We start from the raw sequence: 12,328 nt of genomic DNA, 5'->3' as shown, positions 1-12,328 counted from the left end.
ATAATGCCATCTGCACCACTTCTACATTACTCAGCTCTAGCATCAGTCATCTCCCCTGTGTGTAATGCTCAGACACTCTCTACCAGCTACATATAATGCCATCTGCACCACTTCTACATTACTCAGCGCTAGCATCAGTCATCTCCCCTGTGTGTAACGCTCAGACGCTCTCTGACAGCTACATATAATGCCATCTGCACCACTTCTACATTACTCAGCACTATCATCAGTCATCTCCCTCTGTGTCTAATTCTCACACGCTCTCTGACCGCTACATATAATGCCATCTGCACCACTTCTACATTACTCAGTGCTAGCATTCGTCATATCCCCCCGTGTGTAACGCTCAGACGCGCTCTGACAGCTACATATAATGCCATCTGCACCACTTCTACATTACTCAGCTCTATCATCAGTCATATCCCCCTGTGTGTAACGCTCAGACTCTCTGACCGCTACATATAATGCCATCTGCACCACTTCTACATTACTCAGCGCTAGCATCAGTCATCTCCCCTGTGTGTAATGCTCAGACACTCTCTACCAGCTACATATAATGCCATCTGCACCACTTCTAAATTACTCAGCTCTATCATCAGTAATCTCCCCTGTGTGTAATGCTCAGACACTCTCTACCAGCTACATATAATGCCATCTGCACCACTTCTACATTACTCAGCTCTAGCATCAGTCACATCACCCTGTGTGTAATGCTCAGATGCTCTCTGTCAGCTACATATAATGCCATCTGCACCACTTCTACATTACTCAGCGCTAGTATCAGTCATATCTCCCTGTGTGTAACGCTCAGACGCTCTCTACCAGCTACATATAATGCCATCTGCACCACTTCTACATTACTCAGCGCTAGCATCAGTCATATCTCCCTGTGTGTAACGCTCAGACGCTCTCTATCAGCTACATATAATGCCATCTGCACCACTTCTACATTAATCAGTGCTAGTATCAGTCATATCCCCTGTGTGTAATGCTCAGACACTCTCTACCAGCTACATATAATGCCATCTGCACCACTTCTACATTACTCAGCACTAGCATCAGTCATATCCCCCCGTGTGTTACGCTCAGATGCTCTCTGTCAGCTACATATAATGCCATCTGCACCACTTCTACATTACTCAGTTCTATCATCAGTCATATCTCCCTGTGTGCAATGCTCAGACACTCTCTACCAGCTACATATAATGCCATCTGCACCACTTCTACATTACTCAGCACTAGCATCAGTCATATTTCACTGTGTGTAATGCTCAGACGCTCTCTGACCGCTACATATAATGCCATCTGCACCACTTCTACATTACTCAGCTCTATCATCAGTCATATCTCCCTGTGTGTAATGCTCAGACGCTCTCTGACCGCTAAATATAATGCCATCTGCACCACTTCTACATTACTCAGCGCTAGTATCAGTCACATCACCCTGTGTGTAATGCTCAGACGCTCTCTACCAGCTACATATAATGTCATCTACACCACTTCTACATTACTCAGCTCTAGCATCAGTCATATCTCCCTGTGTGTAACGCTCAGACACTCTCTACCAGCTACATATAATGCCATCTGCACCACTTCTACATTACTCAGCTCTAGCATCAGTCATATCTCCCTGTGTGTAATGCTCAGACGCTCTCTACCAGCTACATATAATGCCATCTGCACCACTTCTACATTACTCAGCACTAGCATCAGTCATATCTCCCTGTGTGTAACGCTCACACGCTCTCTTGCCGCTACATATAATGCCATCTGCACCACTTCGACATTACTCAGTGCTAGAATCAGTCATATCTCCCTGTGTGTAATGCTCAGACGCTCTCTACCAGCTACATATAATGCCATCTGCACCACTTCTACATTACTCAGCACTAGCATCAGTCATATCTCCCTGTGTGTAATGCTCAGACGCTCTCTACCAGCTACATATAATGCCATCTGCACCACTTCTACATTACTCAGCGCTAGCATCAGTCATATCCCCTGTGTGTAACGCTCAGACACTCTCTACCAGCTACATATAATGCCATCTGCACCACTTCTACATTACTCAGCGCTAGTATCAGTCACATCACCCCTTTGTGTAACGCTCAGACGCTCTCTGACAGCTACATATAATGCCATCTGCACCACTTCAAAATTACTCAGCACTAGCATTAGTCATCTCCCCTGTGTGTAATGCTCAGACACTCTCTACCAGCTTCATATAATGCCATCTTCACCACTTCTACATTACTCAGCACTAGCGTCCATCATATCCCCCTGTGTGTAACGCTCAGACGCTCTCTGACAGCTACATATAATGCCATCTGCACCACTGCTAAATAACTCAGCTCTAGCATCAGTCATATCTCCCTGTGTGTAATGCTCAGACGCTCTCTGACAGCTACATATAATGCCATCTGCACCAATTCTACATTACTCAGCACTAGCATTAGTCATCTCCCCCTGTGTGTAATGCTCAGACACACTCTACCAGCTACATATAATGCCATCTGCACCACTTCTACATTACTCAGCTCTAGCATTAGTCATATCCCCCCTGTGTGTAACGCTCAGACACTCTCTACCAGCTACATATAATGCCATCTGCACCACTTCTACATCACTCAGCACTAGCATCAGTCATATCCCCTGTGTGTAATGCTCAGACGCTCTCTGACCGCTACATATAATGCCATCTGCACCACTTCAACATTACTCAGCGCTAGCAACAGTCATCTCACCCTGTGTGTAACGCTCAGACGCTCTCTGACAGCTACATATAATGCCATCTGCACCACTTCTACATTACTCAGCGCTAGCGTCCATCATATCCCCCTGTGTGTAACGCTCAGACGCTCTCTATCAGCTACATATAATGTCATCTGCACCACTTCTACATTACTCAGCGCTAGTATCAGTCACATCACCCTGTGTGTAATGCTCAGACGCTCTCTACCAGCTACATATAATGCCATCTACACCACTTCTACATTACTCAGCTCTAGCATCAGTCATATCTCCCTGTGTGTAACGCTCAGACACTCTCTACCAGCTACATATAATGCCATCTGCACCACTTCTACATTACTCAGCTCTAGCATCAGTCATATCTCCCTGTGTGTAATGCTCAGACGCTCTCTACCAGCTACATATAATGCCATCTGCACCACTTCTACATTACTCAGCGCTAGCATCAGTCATATCCCCTGTGTGTAACGCTCAGACACTCTCTACCAGCTACATATAATGCCATCTGCACCACTTCTACATTACTCAGCGCTAGTATCAGTCACATCACCCTGTGTGTAACGCTCAGACGCTCTCTGACAGCTACATATAATGCCATCTGCACCACTTCAAAATTACTCAGCACTAGCATTAGTCATCTCCCCTGTGTGTAATGCTCAGACACTCTCTACCAGCTACATATAATGCCATCTTCACCACTTCTACATTACTCAGCACTAGCGTCCATCATATCCCCCTGTTTGTAATGCTCAGATGCTCTCTGACAGCTACGTATAATGCCATCTTCACCACTTCTACATTACTCAGCGCTAGCGTCCATCATATCCCCCTGTGTGTAACGCTCAGACACTCTCTACCAGCTACATATAATGCCATCTGCACCACTTCAACATTACTCAGCTCTAGCATCAGTCATATCCCACTGTGGGTAATGCTCAGATGCTCTCTGACAGCTACATATAATGCCACCTGCACCACTTCTTCATTACTCAGCACTATCATCAGTCATCTCCCCCTGTGTCTAATGCTCACCTGCTCTCTGACCGCTACATATAATGCCATCTGCACCACTTCTACATTACTCAGCTCTATCATCAGTCATATCTCCCTGTGTGTAATGCTCAGACACTCTCTACCAGCTACATATAATGCCATCTGCACCACTTCTACATTACTCAGCTCTAGCATCAGTCATCTCCCCTGTGTGTAATGCTCAGACACTCTCTACCAGCTACATATAATGCCATCTGCACCACTTCTACATTACTCAGCGCTAGTATCAGTCACATCACCCTGTGTGTAATGCTCAGACGCTCTCTATCAGCTACATATAATGCCATCTGCACCACTTCTACATTACTCAGCACTATCATCAGTCATATCCCCCTGTGTGTAATGCTCAGACGCTCTCTATCAGCTACATATAATGCCATCTGCACCACTTCTACATTACTCAGCGCTAGCGTCCATCATATCCCCCTGTGTGTAACGCTCAGACGCTCTCTATCAGCTACATATAATGTCATCTGCACCACTTCTACATTACTCAGCGCTAGTATCAGTCACATCACCCTGTGTGTAATGCTCAGACGCTCTCTATCAGCTACATATAATGCCATCTGCACCACTTCTACATTACTCAGTGCTAGCATCAGTCATATCTCCCTGTGTGTAATGCTCAGACGCTCTCTACCAGCTACATATAATGCCATCTGCACCACTTCTACATTACTCAGCACTAGCATCAGTCATATCTCCCTGTGTGTAACGCTCACACGCTCTCTGGCCGCTACATATAATGCCATCTGCACCACTTCTACATTACTCAGTGCTAGCATCAGTCATATCTCCCTGTGTGTAATGCTCAGACGCTCTCTACCAGCTACATATAATGCCATTTGCACCACTTCTACATTACTCAGCGCTAGCATCAGTCACATCACCCTGTGTGTAATGCTCAGACACTCTCTACCAGCTACATATAATGCCATCTGCACCACTTCTACATTACTCAGCGCTAGTATCAGTCATATCCCCTGTGTGTAACGCTCAGACGCTCTCTATCAGCTACATATAATGCCATCTGCACCACTTCTACATTACTCAGCACTAGCATCAGTCATCTCCCCTGTGTGTAACGCTCAGACACTCTCTACCAGCTACATATAATGCCATCTGCACCACTTCTACATTACTCAGCGCTAGCATCAGTCATATCTCCCTGTGTGTAACGCTCAGACACTCTCTACCAGCTACATATAATGCCATCTGCACCACTTCTACATTACTCAGCGCTAGCATCAGTCATATCCCCCTGTGTGTAACGCTCAGACGCTCTCTACCAGCTACATATAATGCCATCTGCACCACTTCTACATTACTCAGCACTAGCATCAGTCATATGTCCCTGTGTGTAACGCTCAGACGCTCTCTACCAGCTACATATAATGCCATCTGCACCACTTCTACATTACTCAGCGCTAGCATCAGTCATATCTCCCTGTGTGTAATGCTCAGATGCTCTCTGACAGCTACATATAATGCCATCTGCACCACTTCTACATTACTCAGCGCTAGTATCAGTCACATCACCCTGTGTGTAATGCTCAGACACTCTCTACCAGCTACATATAATGCCATCTGCACCACTTCTACATTACTCAGCGCTAGTATCAGTCACATCACCCTGTGTGTAATGCTCAGACACTCTCTACCAGCTACATATAATGTCATCTGCACCACTTCTACATTACTCAGCGCTAGCATCAGTCATATCCCCTGTGTGTAATGCTCAGACACTCTCTACCAGCTACATATAATGCCATCTGCACCACTTCTACATTACTCAGCGCTAGTATCAGTCACATCACCCTGTGTGTAATGCTCAGACACTCTCTACCAGCTACATATAATGCCATCTGCACCTCTTCTACATTACTCAGCACTAGCATCAGTCATATCCCCCTGTGTGTAACGCTCAGACGCTCTCTACCAGCTACATATAATGCCATCTGCACCACTTCTACATTACTCAGCACTAGCATCAGTCATATGTCCCTGTGTGTAACGCTCAGACGCTCTCTACCAGCTACATATAATGCCATCTGCACCACTTCTACATTACTCAGCGTTAGCATCAGTCATATCTCCCTGTGTGTAATGCTCAGATGCTCTCTGACAGCTACATATAATGCCATCTGCACCACTTCTACATTACTCAGCGCTAGCATCAGTCATCTCCCTCTGTGTGTAATGCTCAGACGCGCTCTGACAGCTACATATAATGCCATCTGCACCACTTCTACATTACTCAGCTCTAGCATCAGTCATATCTCCATGTGTGTAACGCTCAGACGCTCTCTATCAGCTACATATAATGCCATCTGCACCACTTCTACATTACTCAGCACTATTATCAGTCATCTCCCCCTGTGTGTAATGCTCACACGCTCTCTGACCGCTACATATAATGCCATCTGCACCACTTCTACATTACTCAGCTCTAGCATCAGTCATATCACCCTGTGTGTAATGCTCAGACACTCTCTACCAGCTACATATAATGCCATCTGCACCACTTCTACATTACTCAGCTCTAGCATTAGTCATCTCCCCCTGTGTGTAACGCTCAGACCCTCTCTACCAGCTACACATAATGCCATCTGCACCACTTCTACATTACACAGCTCTAGCATTAGTCATATCTCCCTGTGTGTAATGCTCAGACACTCTCTACCAGCTACACATAATGCCGTCTGCACCACTTCTACATTACTCAGCGCTAGCATTAGTCATCTCCCCCTGTGTGTAATGCTCAGACACTCTCTACCAGCTACATATAATGCCGTCTGCACCACTTCTACATTACTCAGCACTATCATCAGTCATATCCCCCTGTGTGTAACGCTCAGACACTCTCTACCAGCTACACATAATGCCGTCTGCACCACTTCTACATTACTCAGCGCTAGCATTAGTCATCTCCCCCTGTGTGTAATGCTCAGACACTCTCTACCAGCTACATATAATGCCATCTGCACCACTTCTACATTACTCAGCTCTAGCATCAGTCATATCCCTCTGTGTGTAATGCTCAGACGCTCTCTGACCTCTATGTATAATGCCATCTGCGCCACTTCTATATACCTGTTCTTAAAGTTCCTGTAAAACTTACTTATTAAGGGTCATTTCTTTTAACGAGTTTTCTTATAATTGCATGTTTCTGATCCACTTCTGTAGGCTGAGAGTTACCTGGTTATATCACCTGGTTACAGTATGAAGCGATGCAAGGACTATATTGAAGTCAGACTGGAGGAGCGTGGGTTCGGGAATGTTACCCCACCAGAAGATGTAAAGCTGCCTCTTACTCACAGGTAACATGGAGATATATGGGAGGAATGTCAATACAGTATATAACTAGTCTACAGGGAAATGTCTGGGTTCCATTATGTTGGCATTGCAATCCTCCATAAGCCTTCACTGGCCTATTTGTCAGAATCACCCACCTGGACATTGTTCATCTTAGTTACATGAATAATCTACATTCAGTGGTGTAACTCCCAGGGGCAGTGGAGGCACTGGCTGCCGGAGTCCAGCTGTCAGGGGGTGCACCAGGAAAGAAAGACCTGGGGGGCAACTGAACTAGGACAGATCTCTCTCCTCTCATTTCATAGTGATTTGTTACAGTCACTTCTGACTGCTGTCCTAGTTCACAAACCCCCTTTGCAGCCCCCTTCAGCTGAAGAGTCTTGGAATGTGAGATAACAGATCAAAGTGTGCACTGTGTTTAGTGAGCTACAGCTCTGCTGTTGTGTCTTATATGAGGAAAGAAAGGAGAGCAGACCTTGTTATAAGCAAATGCACTAAATATTAAATAAAACTTTTAGGAGGGTGTTATCAAACCTTGGACAGAGATAAAATTGTGAGAGATAAAGTATCAACCAATCTGATCCTAACTGTCAGTTTTCCAGACACAGCATGTAAAATGTAATACAGAAGCTGATTGGCTGTACTTTATCTCTCACAATTTTATCTCTCTCCTAGCTTTGATAAAACTCCTCCTCAGGGCTTTGTTTATTATCATTTGCAGACAGCACCCAAAAATAAAGATTCCTTATCGCCACAACTAGCTGCAATAAGGAATCTTTTTTTCTCTCAGATGTACCATTGGCGAGCCGCACATGTGTAAGCCGGAGCCACTGGGGATGGGGGGGGGCACCACCTTCTATTTCACCTCCGGGTGCCTGGTATTAACGTACACCCCCGCCTGCGTTGTCTGTACATCCCTAACTGTTACCAAATCCAGTGTCTATGCGGCTGTCATGTCAATTTTTGGAGCGTGCATCTGACTTTAGGTATGATTGCTACGACTTAAAAAGTGGCGCCCAGTGCGACTGCATTCTTATTATTCTGAGTAGCCCTGGGCCAGACGCAACTGCGGTGGTGCTAGATTTTTGCAATGCATTTGGAATTCTGCGGCTGCATGTGCAGAATTGCGAGCGCATCGGTGTGCGGCTGGTTCTGTGCTGAGCGGACTTCTCACATGCCGGGCAGCTCTTCCTGTGCGATTCTCAGCTGCTGTAGTTCTGCTACAATCACAGAACAGCAACTGAAGCCGCCACATGCATCCGCGCGGTGATAAGGTGACGTCACCGCGAGCAGGGTCTGCCGCTTACTGAGTGTAACATAGCGGAGCACCCGCTGCGTCACTGGCTGCCCTGTGCTCAGTGAGGCCGGGCATGGTTCTGTGTGATTCATATTGCACTGCGGGAAACAGGCAGAGCACTACACTGCGGTGTCCTGTCTAATCCATGTTGTGTCAGTTCTAACGAGGCCTCACCATAAGGTGTTATTGCCCATTTACGGGCGTGCCCAATGTCTGAGCAGTGTTGTGTTATTTAGCACACCCGTTACGGTCTAGGAATATCCTGCATGGTGATATGTAATGTTCTCTATGTCAGTCACAGGGCGTGCATCCTTTCCCATTGGTGTAACATGTATCTGTGCTCCGGCCTAGTGACCGGCTCATTGCGTTCAGCACAATCACTGGTCGCTGCTGTGCTCCAACTGTGCATAAAATGTTCCGCATTGTGTGGCCCTGTCCCCCAACCCCAATTACACCTCCCAGAATGTGCCGCCTGGTGCTCTATATTTGTCACTGTTGTGTCTCTTACAGGCCCGGTATACAAGGAAACTCCCCGAAGCCAAAGAAAGAGGGAAGATCGCGGATACGGTAGGAGAAGAAAAGCAGAAGATGGAATATATAGGAAATCACTGTAGTTGTTAGTGCTAACTGCTGCAGTGTGACTGGCCACGGCGACCTGGTCAGTGAGCACTGTCTGGGCGTCCGCCAGGGCCGGTTTTACGCATACGGTGATTATGCAGCTGAGAAAGCCGCAGCATAGAGGAGGGCGCCCTACTCAGCTGCGCCAGCGATATGTGTAACACTGCCCATTCCTGATACGCCCTGATATGTAGCACCTGACCGGAGACTCACCGAGCAGGCAGTGATGTTGGCGCCGCCGCGCTATGTCCGGCAGCGCACCCCACTACAGTAATGTGAAGAAAATGTATTTAAATTACTGCTCCCAGAATCCCTTGTTTCCAGACAGCAAGGGCTCCTGGGAGCGGTAGTTTATTTTGAGATTCTTCACATTACTGTACATGCAAAATAAACTTCCGCTCCCAGAAGCCCTTGCTGTCCAGCTACTAGGAGCGGTAGTTTATTTTCAGATTCTTCTTCTTCTGGATACAGGGGGGTCATTCCGAGTTGATCGCTAGCTGCTGTTGTTCACAGCGCAGCGATCAGGCTATAAATCTGCATTTCTGCGTATGCGTATGCACCGCAATGCGCACGCGCGACGTACGAGTACAAAGTTCTTTGTGGTTCTAGTGAAGCTCTCAGTCGCACGGCACAACGCAGGAAGATTGACATGAAGTGGACGTTTCTGGGTGGTAACTGACCGTTTTCAGGGAGTGCTTAGAAAAACACAGGCGTGGCTGGGCGTTCGCTGGGCTGGTGTGTGACGTCAAAAGCCGTCCCTCCATCGTTAGAATCAACGCACACGAAGAGTAAGTTCAGGGCTGGTCTTGTTCTGCACAAATTGATTTTGCAGGCGCTCTGCTGCACAAGCGTTCACACTCCTGCAAAGTGAAAATACACTCCCCCGTGGGCGGCGACTATGCATTTTTGCACGGCTGCTAAAAGTAGCTAGCGAGCGATCAACTCGGAATGACCCCCATAGTGCGGTGCCGGGCATGGCGGAGGCGCCAACACCACCAACTGCTCTGCGAGTCTCCGGGCACAGGGGGCATATCAGGAAATACAGTACTTTGATTAGATTAATATGTAAGGGGAACTTCAACAGTGGGCAAATGTGTAAGGGGCACTTATATAGTGTGTACATGTGTAAGGGGCACTTATACAGTGGGCAAATGTGTAAGGGGCACTTATATAGTGTGTACATGTGTAAAGGGCACTTATACAGTGGGCAAATGTGTAAGGAGCACTTATATAGTGTGTACATGTGTAAGGGGCACTTATACAGTGGGCAAATGTGTAAGGGGCACTTATATAGTGTGTACATGTGTAAGGGGCACTTATACAGTGGGCAAATGTGTAAGGGGCACTTATATATTGGGCAAATGTGTAAGGGGCACTACAACCGGGCTTTTACAATGAGACCACGTCTCCTTAAAAGTGCTTAGGTGGACACCAAAGTAGTTATTCGCTTACCAAATAATTTGGCTTCGGGCCGGCCCTGGCGTCAGCTCTGGATCTTCTCCCGGTGATCACAAGGATGAGTATAAATGATCATTATCAGCCGGCAAAGCACAGTAGCAGAGAACAGAAAACATCTCCCCCCCCCTCCTCATCCTGGGCAATGTCTTTTTCTTAGCCACTTTCTGACGTGGGGAGGGGATCCAGTTAAGTTCCCGACAGTTGGGATCCCGGCGCCGGAAATACCGACACGGGAATCCTGACAGCATTCAAAATGCCGGTGGTCGAAACTACCGACCGCCACCCGGTATTCCCATTAGGTTGGTGGTCCACGCCAGCGTCCCTTACTCCTCCCCGCCTGCCTGGGACTCTCAGGGACCACCCGTCTGTTTCCCGCACGTCACAGGTCTGGGCCTCAGCTCCTGGCATTCCTGTGCATGTTACTATGACATGTCCCACCTACCTAACCATTGCGGCAGATCACGTACACCCCTTCATGGCAGCCGGATAACGCCCCCGGTCACACTACAATAACTTCAGGAATAGGGCGAGGAACGTGACAAAGATAAAGGTGGTGACTTGGCGGCCAAATTTCTCAGATCTCCATTCAATCGAGCATCTGTGGGATGTGCTGGAAAAAAAGTCCTAGCCACGGAGGCCGCACCTCGCACCTCACAGGACTTGTGGGATCTGCTTCCAGACCCCACAGGACACCTTCAGAGGTCTTGCGTCGGCGGATCAGAACTGTTTTGTTGGCACAAGGGGGACGTACACAATATTAAGCAGGGGGTTTTAATGTTATGGCTGATGGGTGTAATCTCAGAATGGACGCCTGCTTCGGTTCTTCACCGTCAGTCATACACACTTGCAGAATGTGCAGAATTGATGGATATTTTATGATACAGTTAATAATTAAGAAGGTTCTTCTCATCTGGAAGCCATTTTTGTATTTCAAAGGACAAAGGGTCTAATTCAGACCGGATTGCTGTTGTGCGAATTTGCACGGCGGACGATTATTGATTGACTGTGTATGCGTATGGATCGTAATGCGCAGGTGCGAGGCTAAACTGTGACATAAATCAGCGTCCTTTTTGATTGAGCAAACGCAGGTTGATTGACAGGAAGCGGACGTTTGTGGGTGGTAACTGCCCGTTTTCTGGGAGTGTCAGGAATAACGCAGGCGTGCCCAAGCGTTTTCAGGGCGGGTGTGTGACGTCAGCTCCGGCCCCGATCAGCCTGTGTGTATCGCACTGTAGGAGTAAGTCCAGGGCTGCGCACAGGCTGGAAAAATCATTAGATGGTGAGTGAGATGGGAATGGATTTGCAGCTGGCCGGCGTTTGCAGAGCTTTTCGCACGGTGTACGCAGACTTGCACGGGGCGAATTTTCACTCTCCAATGGGCGGCGACTATGTGATCGCAGACCTCTGCAAATTCACAGAGGAGCAATCAGGTCTGAATGGGGCCCGAGGTCATTAATAATGTCACTTTAGACACTTTATTTTCACTTATTAATATTATTACTTTATTGTTTTAACAACTCTAGCAATTATATCATCATTTGTAATTAGTAAAGTTGTACATTCCTAAATGCCAATAAGAAGCAACAAATAATTGCCACGGTGATATGTTGTGACAATAAATTATCTATTGGTATATTATATATATATATATATATATATTAGTGCAGACACAGGGGGTAATCCAGATCTGATTGTAGATGAGATAAATGTAGCACATCTACCATCAGTTTCTCAGACATGCGGGGGGACGCCCAGCACAGGGCTAGTCCGGCCCGCATGTCAGGCCGCTCCCCCCCCCCCCCCCCCCCCCCGGCACAGGGCTAGTCCGGCCCGCAT

General features: G+C 47.2%; 2 protein-coding genes across 2 annotated transcripts in view; one reads left to right on the top strand and one right to left on the bottom strand.

Annotated features, from left to right (window-relative positions):
• Positions 1 to 12,328, bottom strand: part of LOC134944063 (caspase-8-like) — a 314,204-nt gene that overhangs the window by 126,066 nt on the left and 175,810 nt on the right. The window lies entirely within an intron of this gene.
• Positions 1 to 12,328, top strand: part of FLACC1 (flagellum associated containing coiled-coil domains 1) — a 120,967-nt gene that overhangs the window by 46,009 nt on the left and 62,630 nt on the right. The window contains exons 4-5 of the mRNA XM_063932242.1: positions 6,991 to 7,124; positions 8,927 to 8,983. Of these exons, the coding sequence (XP_063788312.1) occupies positions 6,991 to 7,124; positions 8,927 to 8,983 (191 nt within the window). The remainder of the gene's footprint in view (positions 1 to 6,990; positions 7,125 to 8,926; positions 8,984 to 12,328) is intronic.

This window comes from Pseudophryne corroboree, chromosome 7 (assembly GCF_028390025.1).
Source record: "Pseudophryne corroboree isolate aPseCor3 chromosome 7, aPseCor3.hap2, whole genome shotgun sequence".
In the NCBI taxonomy this organism is placed as follows: domain Eukaryota; kingdom Metazoa; phylum Chordata; class Amphibia; order Anura; family Myobatrachidae; genus Pseudophryne; species Pseudophryne corroboree.
This window is presented reverse-complemented; position numbering and strand designations above follow the sequence as displayed.